The sequence below is a fragment of the Acomys minous genome (assembly GCF_964271855.1).
Source record: "Acomys minous genome assembly, chromosome: 4".
NCBI classification, from domain to species: Eukaryota; Metazoa; Chordata; class Mammalia; order Rodentia; family Muridae; genus Acomys; species Acomys minous.
Window position 1 is genome coordinate 120587360 of NC_140486.1, and position 15396 is coordinate 120602755.

Genomic DNA, 15396 nt, shown 5'->3' on the forward strand with positions numbered 1-15396 from the left:
ATGTTTTCCCAGCCTTTGCCTCCTTTTCCTCCCACCCAAGTCAGTGTCAAAAGGCCTGTAGCTTTGTTCTGAAACGTGAGTGACAAGTTTTATCACATTCATTTTAAGTTTCAAGTCTAGTATTCAAGTCTCCCAAAATAGACAGCATTTAAATAAACTCCCCAACTCTCACATATTTTTTTAGTGTGACATCTGTACTGATTTTTAACGTGTAATGATATCGATAACTCATTTATGCTCTAGGAAACACTTCAGGGAGCACAAATATATTTTAACAAAGTCATAACACATAGTAAGATTTTTTTTTTTAACCAGTCAAGCTTGGATTTCCTGTTTCCTGTTGGCTAGTGGGATCCTGTTCTGTCCTTCCTTCTTCAGTGCCTTTTTCACATGCAGTTTTGTTTTTATTGCCAGCTCATTGGCAAAAAGGCATGTGTCTTTAATATAGAAAGCATTTTTTTTTCTAAAATTATGAAGTTGTAATTCACCCTCTGTCTTCAGGCAGCACTTTTAATACGGAGGCAAAGAGCTGCTCTGGTGTTTCACTGTGGAGCTGCCCTCCTTGGCTCTTTGTAATTGCCTCTTTCTACTGTTCATTAAAATATATTTACAGTTATATTAAGTTTACATGAAAATAGTAGACACAGCATGAAGCAGTTTTCATTATGTAGTCATTTTAATTTTAAAGGTTTCTCTCTTCCACACACATTCTAGTCTTTTGTGTCTCATTCCAAATTAGCAGCTCACACTGTTAATGTGTCTAGTTAATTATATGCATGTGCACTTAAATTGCATACATCGATGCAAACCTTTTAATATACTGTGGGGTGGTCTCTTTATAGTTCGAGTGGGCCTGATGCTCAATTCCAAATTAGCATACCACTGGAGGATGCAAATAGGGACCAGCTGCCGGAGCAGCCTCTCTGATGACCCATGTAAGGAAGGTAGCGGTACCTGTCAGACGTAGTCTAATACCTTTTGTCAGTGCCTGTTAAAGCAGGAGATGATTAGCCAAATCTAGAGACCAACGGTGAAGATGGGAGCAAAGATGGCAATTGTATGATTTGTTGGACTATCTGTGAGCACCAACACTTATGCACAGCAGATCTGTTGGCTGACTTTGAGCATAAGCAAGTGCTCTGTTACTTGGCAATCTCTAGCCCCTCTTTTAAAGATAAAAAAGAAAATATAGGTTGTAAATACTACTGAATTTACATGTATATACCTCTCCTAATAACTAGCAAATAGGTACATCTTGGAAAATAAAATTTGCATTGTTCTGTTCCACGAATGTGTTACTGTATCTTCACTTATACAGTATTTTAATCAATAAGTAGTTATTCACTGAAGGTGTCAAGATTAAAATTCACAATTTTTATTTGGATAAATTATTTGGCATGCAAAGTAGTAGTTTTGAAGTACTATTTTTTAAAGATTTATCTATTTTTATTTTATGTGGTGTGCCTGTGTTCATCAAATGCATGTTTGTATAGCATGCTCATGCATGGGGCCCACAAAGCCAGAAGAAAGTAGTTTATGGAGGCCTATGAGCTGCCATGGGTGTAAAAGGAACCAAACTCCTTTGTAGAAGCAGAGAGTCCTCTTAACTGTCAAGCCAACTCTGTGCCCTATAGTGCTTATTATTATTATTATTATTATTATTATTATTATTATTATTATTATTATTAATTATATTATTAGTAGTAGTAGTTTAATTTTTTTAATATATGCTTATAGGGTTCTACACTTTCTGTTCTGTTGAGTGCAGAATGTGGTACTTAAATAACTTAGGCTAAAGGGCTGGAGAAATGGTTCAGCAGTTAAGAGCACTGGCTGCCCTTGCAGAGGTTGTGAGTTCAACTCACAGCAACCACATGGCGGCTCACAACCATCTATAGTATGATCTGATGCCTTCTTCTGGCCTGCAGGTGTACATGCAGATAGAGCATTTGTATACAGACCTAAGGAAGCTAAGAAACAAGGAGGGCCCTAGGGAGCATGCTTAATTCTCATTCCGAAGGGCAAATAGAATAGACACCGGAAGCAGCTGAAGAGAATTGAACAGTCAGGAGCCTACCACAGAGGTCCTCTAAAGGACTCCATCCAGCAAGGGGTAGAAGCAGAAGCTGAGACTCACAGTCACACTTTGGTGTGGAGCACACAGAGCCTTGGAACAATGGGGGGATACAAAGACCTGGAGGGGACAGGAGCTCCAAGGGAAACCAATGGAGCCAACAAAATTGGGCCCTGGGGCGGGGCCCTGCAGAGACTGATGCACCAACCAAGGACCATGCATGGTGAGGACCTAGGCCCCCAGCTCAGATGTAGTAGTAGGTAGGCAGCACAGTCTCCTTGTGGGTCTCATAATCAGGGGAGTAGAGGCTGCCTCTGACATGGACTCTGGTGCCCACTCATTGATCCTTTCCCCCTGGTGGGGTGGCCTTGCCAAGCCTCAGAGCAAGAGGATGCAGGCAGTCCAGGGGAGACTTGATAGGGTGGGGGTCAGACGATAGGGGAGGAGGGCTCCCCCTTTCTGAGGAGTAGGGGAGGGGGATGAGGGAGGGGAGGAGGGACTGGAGGCGATGAGGGAGCGGGCTACAATTGGGATGTAAAGTTATTAAATTAAGAATTAAAAAATTCAAATAAAAAAGAACAAGTTAGGCTGAGATTTTTTTGTCTTCAAAACATTGGCTAAATCGGGGTCCTAATGCAGAGACTGTGACTGTGGATAGTAATTGCATGGCACATACTTTTAGAAGACAAAGAAAGGGCTTGTTTCAAAAGTTTGATCAACGCTTTGAATGTTCAGGGGCATACATAAGTGTAAGCCAACTTAGACATCAAATATTGCATGGTACTCCACTAATATGAACGTTTTTATGTTATTAATGTATCAGTTAAATTATAAATATTTATAATTTATAATATAGAATATTATATAAATATAAATATAGAATAATAAAAACTGGGGGGTGGAGGGGGAAGCCTAAGTATTAGTCTGTTAGAGTTAGTGGGCTTTTAAATTTGTGTCCAGCCTTGTGCTTTAGTATGGTTGTCTGTGCAAAGCTAAAACTATTTTTAGCTCTTATAATTAATTTTTTATTTTAAAACTATTCCTAAGTTATACTTATGACCCGCTCATCTAAAAATCAAAGAGGGCTTCTACAAGTTGTTTGATGTTTTTTTTTTTTTTAAAGGAGAGTCCCAGCTGGCTAAAGGAGGCCTTATCCAGCTGTTCTAACTTAGCATCGTTCCCAAGCCAAAGCAGTAGAGTGCTTCCCTGTCCTCTGAAGAATTAGCTTAAATCCCTTTCAACTGCATCTATTTATTAACCACCTGCTGTGTCTTTTTAAATGCCACTCTCTACACAGGGTTATAGATGCTGATGAGAGGAAAGAAAAAAAAAAAAACGTAGCTGGAGCCTATGTAGGCCTGTTTGTAGCACACTCGCCTGGTTACTCATTTAAATGGCTTTTCATCTTAGTGATGACATTTCCTAGATAAAGCCACAGCTTTGCTGCTTGCCCTGATCATACTGATTGTCTGAAAGCAGGGTTTGCGCATCCTGCCTTTTGCAGCTTTTCTGCATCCTGGAGAGTCATCATCGCACACTCCATAGCAACATTAAAAAACGTTCTCGGCTGTACTTTCTCTGTTTCTCCTGCCATAAGAAACTTAAAAATAAAAATCCAACAAATAGGACATCTTTCTCAGCATAACAAAAAGTTGCAATCCCCCAAAACCCGTACGGCCCTTCATTTTACACACTATATGATGGGCATTTAAGTGCAGTGTTCTGTCACAGCTTTTTGATGGACTTGAATTAACTGCCTTCCTTTTCCCTTTATTCGTTATGCATTTGCAAAAGTCTCCCCTCCTTGCTGACCTTACCCTGATTCTTGACTCTATGTCTTGAGTGCTAGGGTTAAACCACATAGTCTTGCTTATATTGTGTTAGGGATAAGACCCTTGCCCTCTTATAAGCCAGGTAAGAAATCTACCAACTGAGCTGCAGCCTCAACCCATCACTTCCTTTGTTTTAGCTTCATATTGTAACTGAGTCATATTAGGAGAGGCCACATATATCCACAGGTTAAAACGCAGTTGGTATGTGCTCTAACTGATTCAGCAATGATTACGACCCTGGTTAAAAATTTTCGTTGTGTGCTTTGGAGTTGATGGTAGGTGCTCCTTAGCATCTATCTGGTTACTAGTGACATGCTTGTAAAGATTTCGGTAGTTTCCACAAAAAAACCACTACACACAAGGGGCTTGAGGCTTGGGTGGGCAAGAGAGGTGGTTCAGCAGTTAAGAACACTAGATGTTCTTCCAGAGGATCCAGGTTCAATGCCTAGCATGCACGTGGCAGCTTGCAACTGTCAGTAGCTCCAGTTCCAGAGGACCAGACAGTTTCTTCAACATCAACACAGAAGAACACCTGCACACACACACACACACACACACACACACACACACACACACACACACAAAATATTTTTAAACAAAACATATTGTATGATTTTGGTTATCTTTCCTTACAAGAGTAGCATCCAAGTCAAACAAAGCAGCAACGTTATGCCGTAAAACACAATTAAGTACCTTGGGTTCCGATTTTGCCTTAGTAATTGTCACAGGCATTACTTAGCCAGCTTACCCTGTATTGGTGTTTCTTTACCCATTAGGCAGGGCTTCTAACCTGCCTTAATGGCTGTGAGAGAGGAAGCCCTGAGAGCTACATAACGTGCTTGCTGTGCTGCCTCCTTAGAAGAGATGGCTTTGTTCGGAAGGCAAGCTTGAGCTGCGCACCCTCTGTGCTCATAGACTTTATTGCCATTCTCACTGGGGTGAGGAGTTGTCAGGGGTAGTTGCTATGATGCTGTTTATCAAGCTGCTACCGTTCTTATTTAGCTTCCTAATAAGGTGTCCTTCAAATCACTGTAAGGCTGCGTACCTGCCGCACTCAAGTTCACAGAGTAATCCGAATTGACAGAAATAGTCCATAGGTTGTAAAGCAGTTAATGATATTTGGATATTTAACTCAGAGCAGTGCAGTTTTGAAAGCTGACAATATCCCACCCGTGACATTTATTATGTTGTGTTTCACAAAACAAAAAGCCTCTAGCCTTGTTGATTTTCTGGCTATGGTTGCTAGGTATCTAATGCATTATAGTTGGAATTTAAGGCCTACCTGTATTATTTTCTTTTCCTGTTTCTGTAATAAAATTCTCTTACAGAAGCAACTCAAGGGAAGAGGTTTTATTTCAACTCACAGGCCAAGCAGACGTCCACATGGCAGGGGCGTGAAGGCAGCAGGAGCCTGAAGCACCTGGTCACATCACATCTCCAGTCAGAAGCAGAGAGTGCTGAACGCTAGGGCTCAGCTCAGTTTATCTGTCTAATACATGATCGAGGGTCCCCTCCCCCCAAGATGTGGTACCAATGACAGTTAAGAGGAATCTTACTACATCCATTCACCTGCTTAAGGCAGTCCCTCACAAGCATGCCCAGCAGCTGAATAAACCTACAGGGCTATGCCTGGAAACGGTTTCCTAGGCGACTCCATATCCTGTCAAATTGACAGCTCATACAAACCATCACAGATTTAGCTCCATGGCCTGACAATTTGGGTTTTATTATTTTAGCCAAAAGAAATGATGAGGTCTTATTACCCGTCTCGCCTAAGCAACCTTAGATTTCAGATAGCCTTCAACACACATGACCAGAGCTTGCTTTAACAGTCACTCATACAGATAATTCAACACGACAGGCTCGCTCTCTTCAATGCTTGGCACAATCATAAAATATCCGTGCCATCCAAAAGGTTTCCCTGTGGATGGGAGGTGAAAGACTTCCCTAGGGACAGTCCAAGGATCCAAGAGCATCTTAATTTCAAGTGTTAATTGTTGCCCTGCTCTTTGAACTATCAACGCCATGTTTTAACATAATGTGAGGCTGTTTTGTGCCACTCAGTCATGTAACCATCAAAATCCATCTCTCTTGACCTCTCATTTTACTTTCTTATTTAGTTCTCACACTCATTACGTTAAAGATTATTTTCAGTACCTTGGTATCTTTCTGTGAGTCATCATAATTTGGTCAGGTATTTAATACAGATTTTTAAGTAGATATGTGAAAGTTGTTTTAACTAAACCAGGATTTAAAAACAAGTATTTTATGTAGGCACGACCTGTGTGTAATACCCACAGAAGCCAGAAGAGGGTGTCAGACCCTCTGGAAGTAGAGTTACATTTATTTGTGAACAGCCATGTAGGTGCTGGGAACACCTACAGGTCCTTTGAAAAACAGTCAGTACTCTTAACCACTGAGCCATTTCTACAGCCACAAGCTATGCCTTTTTTTTTAAAAGTGTGTGTGTGTGTGTGTGTGTGTGTGTGTGTGTGTGTGTGTATTGTGTAGGTGCCCATGGAAGCCAGAAGACTTATCAAGTGCCTTGGAGCTAGAATTGTGGGTGGTTGTGAACCCAATGCGGGTGCTAGGAACCAAACTTAGGTTTTCTGGAAGAGCAGCGAGTGTTCTTAACCACTTGGTTGTCTCTGTAGTCCCAAGATCTGTTTCTGAAGTTGTTGTTCTATCAGACCTGAGAAACATAAAATGTGAAATTGTTTGACTTTGTGATTCCACCTGAAATTTGATTTTGGAACTGCATGTACAAATTGCATCGGGAACTAACAGTTTCTTCCTATGATATTCTCTGCCTGTAAATCAGTGTCATGGGTTATGATGGAGGTGTGATTAATGGCCAGAGCCCTGAACTGTGGCTTAGTTGTGTGACACACTGGGACTGAGCAACTCCGTCTCAAAGTGCAGCCCATTTGTGGCATTCCTAAGACAGTGAGGAGAAGCCGGGCGTGCAATGATTCAAATGCGTCGGTGTTTATATTTTGCTTTTATCGTAAATGGTTTGGGTTGGGTTGGGTTGGGTTTTTTTTTTTGAATAATTTATTCAGATTACATCCCGATTGTTATCACCTCACTTGTATCTTCCAGTTCCCCCTCCCTCCCTCTTTCACCCTATTTATCTTAAATTTTTACTTCTTATTTCACATGTGACAGTGCAATACCCCAGTCAACTGGGCTATTTAAGCATCCCAATGTGTAAAGTGAAAGAATCAAAGTGCGCCACCTATTGCTAAGTGCCAGGGGCCAGGCAGAATCACCTCAAACCTTGGGAGCCCCCAATCTGGCTGACAAGACAGATGAGGAGGCTGAGTCTGGGACTGTGCTACAGTTAAGGAAGGGGATTGGTGATGGGGTCAGAGGAAGCTTCCCTGGGGAGGACAACTGACACGCAGCCTTGAGGTTGACTGCGTACTATCAAGCAGAGAGTTAGGAAGGATTCTCCCAGACAGCGATAACAGTGGAAACAAGAGAAATGAGGAATGGACAGCACTGTGGCTTGAACAGAGGCGTCGTCTCTGGAAATATAAGGTTCCAGATCATAAGGGGTCTTATGTCCTCTGCTACAATACTTCAGTTTCATTTGGGGGAAGCGTCTGAAACATTTAGAGCCAGCAAATGGCAGAAATGTATAGCATAGAAATATTTACTAAACCGACGTTCTCTGCTTTGTGTTCATCTGCTTCTGCATAGTCATACATGGAAAACTGACTTCCATGTCGCAGAAAACAATTATCTTAACAGTGTCATCACACTGACACTGACACTTGTACATTTATGATCCTTGTTGAAAGGTATGAAAATTGCCACCCAGAGATGTAAGTTTTCATAGCTTACAAGAAGTAAGATAGGAAGTCCATCACATCTGACAAAGAAGCCAAGAAAATGTTTAGACTTTTGGGCCTCTTCCAATACCCTCAGCCCTTTAACACATTTGGCATGAGGATGTCACAGACTTTGTTCCAAAATGCAGTTCTCACATGGTGATGATCCTTCATCTTTAGTGTATGGCACTTGACAGGAACAGTAAGAAACAACTGCTTGATGTGTTTTACAATGCACATTACACGGTCTCTCTGCAGCCTAATTTATAGAAGTAAGAACATTTTCTAAGCATAACATTTGGGACCCCCTGGTGCTGGGTCCCTCTTTCCTAATTCTGAAAGAGAATAGCACTGTCTATACTGACTTCCATTTTTCTACCCCCGTTCCTGTCTGTGACAAGATTTCCTGCCTCTGAGCTTGAAGGAGAGGTGGGCTCACTGGTGTTTCTGTGTACACAGTTACTCAACCTATGCACTTCCAGGTCTGTAGACTGAGCCCCTAACCTGTTTGAGAAGCCGTGGCGTCTGCCTTTGCAATCTCTCCAGACCACAGGCAGTGCGAATTTTCCCCTCTGTGAACCAGCTACTGCCAAAGAAGCTGCATTTGTCCGTGTGCTTGATAGTTTTCAACCTTTATGATCAATTTTATTTCCTGCCTCTGACCTAGTTTGGCCCCAATTTTCCAAAACACAGACATAAAAGCAGTATAAAAAAATGTATCCTGGCCAGGTTTTAAACAAATCCAATTCAACAACAGGACAAACTGGGAGTTATAGTATGTTGGAAGCAGTATGATCTGCCATCAGCTTATCATATATTAAATTTGGCCTGCCAAATTAGTATACCAATTAGTATATGAGTTACTGTGCATACATGCCTCACTACCGTAGCCCTGTCAAAGGAGTTCCCACCTATGAGCTACTGGGCTTTTCAAAGGCTGATGACCACACTCAAGAATCCCAGCTGTTGGAGGTGGTCCAGGGGTGGAACCCAAGGCAGACTGTGTGTCGTCATACATCTCATCCTCAGCAGGTAATTCTTTACAGAAAATGTTTTATTAAATAGTGCATTACAACACATAGTGCCTTGATTAATAAAGAGCTTCCCTCTTATATTTCATTTGATTTACAGAATAATAGTACGAGGCAAATATCCCTGCAAAAACACTAAGTCAGAAAGACTTAAGTAGTGCTTGTACCCCATGAAATGATTTATAAATGCAAGCCAGTGTTTACAGTCTTTTAAAAGGTGTGTGTGTGTGTGTGTGTGTGTGTGTGTGTGTGTGTGTGTGTAGTCAAAGGTCTAATGTGTGTACACATATTATGTTTTTCCTTCTGACCACACATATTTGTTGATAAGGTCAAGAATGAATTGGCAGCATCACCCCACCGAACCCTGAAGGTCACACATGGATGACGTTCTTGTCAGCATTAGCCTTGGCTTACACAGTGCAATGTTTGGAGTTATGATTTGGTGTCCACCTGATCGCATAGAGTACATTTCACACAGCAGTGTATCCAAGTGTAGGCTGTAGAGCCACAATGCGGGATTGTTTCAACTCCCTCTTCAGGTGCTTTTTCCTTGCAGCAATTGCTCCAGACTTCCTTAGGTTATTAAGCCTAACAATCCAATAAATATCTATTGACACATCTGACTTTCCCTGCCCAGATATGGAGCAGTTAATATATTTCACTACCTAAGTACTCATTATAGCTCTTTTTCTTTTCTTTTCTCTTCTCTTTTTTTTTCCAGGTTTTGTGATGAAGGAACCTGTACAGATAAAGCCAATATTCTGTATGCCTGGGCAAGAAATGCTCCGCCGACCCGGCTCCCTAAAGGTAAATCATCTGAAGTGTCTCAGATGGTCTAACTAGCATTCATCTGCTTATTAATGGTCTTTTCTAAGAGAGTGTTGCCAGTGTCCCATGTTGCAGTTTCTCACTAGAAGTGCCAGAGTCACCTATACTGAAAGGGTGTCTCTCCTCATTGGTAAGAAGTTTGCCCTCACAACAGTTTGGGTCATTATAAAATAATCAAGGATACTTCAAGCCACCTGTGGCCTGAGGCGCATCAGCCCTTGTCAGTAGGACCATTTCATGAGCCGAGAGAGCCCCACATAGTAAGCAAATTGCTGTTTCAGCAGCAATAATATTTTAAGTCCTGGAACCTAGGTATTTAATGTAATGCCAAACCCAGCTGGCTTTCTGACTTTGCCTGAAAACTGTTGATGGTTTCCAATGTCTGAGTGGACTGCCATCTCTCTTCTTGCCTAAATGCTTCAGAGTATTTAGGAAGATGTATGAATCTGTTGTGGAGTGTGTGGGCTGTGGTACAAAGATGGCTTTCAGATCCTCTCCATAGCTCATGATTTCATCACTAACTGAACTCTACTTTGCCTTGCTTCAAATCAGCCTGAGAATTGTCTCTGCAGGTGGCTATGTACCAATCAATAGGCCTAAACACCGTAGAAGGTCTGATGTTTTGAGAGCAGATACATTTTTCTCAGCCTGTGAACAGTATGTCTGTATATTGTAAACGCATCAGTAACAAACTCCGTATAGCCAGCCAGTAAGGCCATTCCCAGACACCTGGGCTTTGTGACCTAGTTGGCAACCGGTTTCCTCTATGTCACTTTTGAAAACCATGTTGTCATATGGGAAGAGAAGTAGTTACCCTAGTATACTCCTAGGAGTCTGTCTCCTATAATTACTTAGAAGATGTATTTTTATGGATATTTATTAAACAAAAATAGAATCATTTGCTGAGTCTGTTACATGGTCAACAGGGACAGAATTGTGTTGCACTGTTCTTTCAGAATGAGTAATCTGTTCTGCTAAAAGACCAGGGCCCATTCTGGTTCTAAGTTGGAAACTATGAGTGTTCTGGTTAAACATTATGGCCTTTGCAGTTTCTTTTATCATCTGTATGTTAGTTTTATATGGTATAAGTTATTTTATTTCCTGCGTATTTCATGACCAGCTGGCTAAAATTACCACTATAACTCATTTAAGCATAAATTTCTGTAATGCCAGTTTACCTTGTTTCATAACTATTTAGGTGTTGGATTCAGAGTTGGAGGAGAAACTGGAAGTAAATACTTTGTCCTTCAAGTTCACTATGGGGATATTAGTGCTTTTCGAGGTAAGTTTTGAAATGTTGGGATGGAGAAAAATGTCCAATACTTTATTACCTAACCTAGGCATGCCATTATCTGTGTAATAAAGTGAAGAATAACGCATGCACTCTGCCCAGCAGGGATAACTGCCTTTAGCTGCTTTAATCCACAACTACTGAAGGAAAGGCTTTTTTTTTTAAAGTTACCTCTACAGTGCAAACTTCCGTCCCACTGTGCTTTCTTTCTTCTTCTTCTTCTTCTTCTTCTTCTTCTTCTTCTTCTTCTTCTTCTTCTTCTTCTTCTTCTTCTTTTTCTTTCTTTCTTTTTTCTTTCTGTTTTTCAATGTGTTGTCTTATCTGCTTGTGTCTATGCCTATCAGAAGTGTCACTCATACTAGTCAATATCATTAGGCTTATTGAATTTACTGTGAGCAGGATACAAGGGCATCTGCAGGTTCTGCAATACCCAGGAGGTCTCCAGCTGTCCTGCACCTGCTGTGTTTCATGTATAATTCACACCCATCGTTGTGGTCATGCCTCCATTGTCCACTGCACCAAGGCACAGATCTCAGCCACTGCTTAACACACCAAATACTCCTCCACTAGTCTCTCTACCTGTCATCACCGTGCAGTTCATTTAAGTGCCCCTTCTCCTCTTACAGAACCATCAACACCATGAGTGGACCCTGTCTCCAAGGCAACCAAAATTTGTGCTTCTTATAAGCTCTGCGGCCTGTGGCCACATTCCAACTAGGTTTTGATTTCATGCCCTTGGCTCCACAGGAACAGAGTTCTCTTTGGCTTATTGGCCACTTTCCTTCCTGTCCTGCGCTGACATACACCTTCCTCCAGAATTCTATAATATGCTATGTGTCATAACTGATGTCACACATATCCTCCTTAACACATTTGATTTCCATCCAGTTACAAGTCCCAGAGTCAGGTGTCTGTCTGTACCTATGAAATACACTCTATGACAGTCTTTCTCAACCTTCCTAAGGCTTCAACCCTGTAATACAGTTCCCCGTGTTGGGGTGACCCCCAGCTATAAAATCACTTCCATTGCTACTTCATAACTGTAATTTTACTGTTATGAATTGTAATGCAAATATCTGATATGCAGGATATCTATACATGACCCCTGTGAAAGGTCACTCAACTCCCCCAAAGGGGTTGCGACCCACAAATTGGCAGCCACTGCCATAGAGCTTTTCCTGAGAGAGCCTCTTGCGGTGGCGAGACTTCGTAGATTCTCCACTCCCAGCATTGGAGCACTACCTTATCCTCCTCTGGAAAAGTACATCGAGAGGAATAATTTTATGTGACGGAAAACTTTTCATTAGACACAGCATCAGCTAAGCAAGAACCTGCAGACCAGTGTATGACCCCAACTTACAAATATTATATTAAAAAAAAAAAGAATTCCAGTTATAACAAAATAGTTTTCCATCTCTGCACCAGAACTTAATCGTAAATTGCCAGCAGTGGAGATTGCTGAGAAAAGGTTTTACTGAAAGCAATGGAATAAAATGATGTTTGTGCTTGAGGAACAAGGCCAGAAACCGTTTGCTGTGGAATGCTGCCTGCGAAACCCTGACGGAGTCTTGTCTTGGGAATGGCAAGCTGGCCACCCCTAGTCCCATAGCCGGACCAGCTGAGCACACCCACGCACACGCAAACCAGATTCTCCATCCCTTAGTGAGACAGTGAACTTTGCTGTCAACGTAATTCCTCATAGATTTTCTAGAACTCCTGACAGAGGCTGGCTTATGTCTCAGAGAAAATGGATGATAGGCACTGATGTTAGCAAAACACAACGCTTTAACAATTTAATTTCTTACTGATGAGTTCATTTTTTATAGTTCATGTTTAATATTAGGGTAATAATATACTGATATTTTAATATATAAGTATATTATTATTTTTACTGTAAGAGACAGATAAGAAATTTCATGTAGTGACTTTTCTCTTTTCTAGACTAGTTTTTCCCAGAGAGGCTACATAAAAGTAGAAAGTGTCCTACCATTAATATTCACAGAGTGTACTATAACATAAAATAGTATATCACTTTCTCTTATAGAAAAGTGTAAAGAATCATTCTCATGACTCATTCAGTGCCATTAGTTGCCTGTTACATGGTATAGAACATAAAGTAAGCACACGAGAGAATATCAAATCCCACTGAAACAATGAAAGAGACATTTTACCTTTATTGAATTTGGGATGAATAGGAATTGAATTATAAAACTCAAGACTACCAAACTTGGGTAAACCTGCTATAGCTTGGAAGGCCTTATAAACTAATATACTGTTTTGAAAAGCAGCCTTTTCATTTTGTAAAAATTTATTATTTAGTAGTAAAAGTTTTCTAGGTGATGAGGTTTTTTATTTTAAATGAGCTACATATTCACAGTGAGGTACCAATAAAACTGTTAATATGGAAAAATAGACAATCAGCAAAAAAAGGTAAATAATAACATTTAAATGGACTATATATACTTTATGTGTGCATGTATGTTTAGGAGGATCGTAAGGAAGACGGAAAAAAGGAGCGCTGACAAACAAGAAAGGGTTGTGTTACGTTTTTGTAAAGAAATGATCATCAGTGTCTTTACAACATTGTTTTCATTCTAAAAGTAGGATCTCCACATTACTCCTAAGTATGTGCCCGTGAGAGTTCTGCGTTCCCACCATACCAGCTGACAACAAGTTCCTATGCTTGCGCATGGGCTCAGGCCCCCGGGAGCTCCCTGAGGAGCCTTTTATGTTGAAATGGGTTCTGTGCAGGATCTCTTAATTCTCTCTGTAAGCCATTAGGAGAGGAGAAAACAGCATCTTCTATATTAAAATGCATTAAAATGTGTGCTGTGTGTCTATAACTGTGCACACAGTACATGAATATGAAACGTCACTGCTTTGATACCAATGCCAGTGCAGATTTTAACTATATGATTTAAAAACTAGGGATGATATTTCATGTATGTAAGTTGCGGATCAGAAGGAGTGTGACACTCCTCAGGAAATTTCCGTTTCCTACCAAAAAGGGGGGAGCTATTTGGCATAGGCGAGTAAGCATGTTTCCATTTGCAGAAATGACTTTTTAAGAAACAAACAAACCTCCCACAATGACGGTAAAGGACTTCCCTAAACTTGTGGGACTGGGGACAATCGGAAAGCAGGACCTGAAGCCAGACAAGTGGTGGACTTTAGTCTCTAGCAGGAGGAGGAAGATGGCCTGGGAGTTCTGTGAGATGATATGCTTGTTTGCTTTGTTTTATAAACCACACCAGATGTGAAGCTGTAAAAGCTTCGCCCAAGAACACCTGGCTCTATCAAGTACCATGCCACTCACAGGCAGGCCTGCGCTGATGCAGGATGTGCTGCCCTTGCTGCCAGCCAGAGCTTATCCTAGCACTAGTGCAAACACGGGATTGTGTGTGCAGGAAGTAATAGGCGAGCATGCCATTCGTGGAGGCTGCAGAGAGGCAGGGGCACACAGCTCAACCCTGGGAGGACAGGTGTGAGCCTGAGGCGGAGGCTTCTTGGAAGGTGGAAATGAGCTAGGTTCTGAGAGCTAACCTAGAGCTCCCGGGTCTGAGGCTCAGGAGGGAAGATCATTCCAGACAAGGGTAAAAGGCGTGTCCAGAAAAGTGAGAACGAAACAGTCCTGTGCGTGCCAAACTCTTGGTGATATGATGTTACCAAATTTGGGAGGAGTGGCAAGTAATTAGAAAAGATGTGTTCAGAGAGGGATGTCCCTGGCAAGAAGAGATCTGGGAACACTCCCTCCAGAGCTGTTTGAATCATAGTCTCAGTCTGTAATGCTGGACAGTCCCATGCTTGAGGTGCAGAAAAGTTACAAATCCTGTAAGCTGGTGGCCAGAGGAAGGCAGGATGAGGCTTAGGAAAACCAGAATGATTTATTTACTTTTTTCTTCTTTGTTATTGATTTTCTTTTTTACATATACATTTATTTTATTACACATACATACGATAAACTGCCTACAGCAAGAAGAACCACAAAACAACCAAGAATTATAAAACTGTTACCATTCATAGTGTTTTGGCTATTTGTATTTGGCAACCTTGACGAAGACATCTTTTCAGTTTTGGTGTGTCTAAAATTCTGGATGTAAATCAACATCTATCATACTCATCTCTGTCAACTTAAAAGATCTATCGAGATCTAAAATTGTCTTAACTCCTAAACAACTGAGCTTAGCTGTAAAACTAAACTATCTGGTCTTCAACCCCATCAGACTTGAAAAAGAATAAAATTAATTATCTGAGTAGACAGGAAGTGCAGATTAGCAGCTCACAAAGTGAGAAAAATGACAAAGACAGTTTGCTGTCTGAACAGGTACCCAAAACTCTCTATAATGTTGGAGCATCACCTTCTTCTGGCCTAATAGATCTGACAGACATATTTGTGATCAGGAACTATTGAGGACTTGCTTACCTTGTCTTGGCAGGTTTGGCCATCAACTCTGCCTGCCTCCAAGCTTGCCCATTTTTAGGCAGAATTCTGTCTGTGGTAAAA

General features: G+C 41.2%; 1 protein-coding gene across 11 annotated transcripts in view; it reads left to right on the forward strand.

Annotated features, from left to right (window-relative positions):
* PAM (peptidylglycine alpha-amidating monooxygenase) overlaps nucleotides 1-15396 on the forward strand; it is a 278579-nt gene that overhangs the window by 168513 nt on the left and 94670 nt on the right. For all 11 annotated transcript variants that reach the window (XM_084780124.1, XM_084780128.1, XM_084780127.1 and 8 more), the window contains exons 6-7: nucleotides 9495-9580; nucleotides 10800-10883. In XM_084780124.1, coding sequence (XP_084636250.1) covers nucleotides 9495-9580; nucleotides 10800-10883 — 170 coding nt within the window. The remainder of the gene's footprint in view (nucleotides 1-9494; nucleotides 9581-10799; nucleotides 10884-15396) is intronic.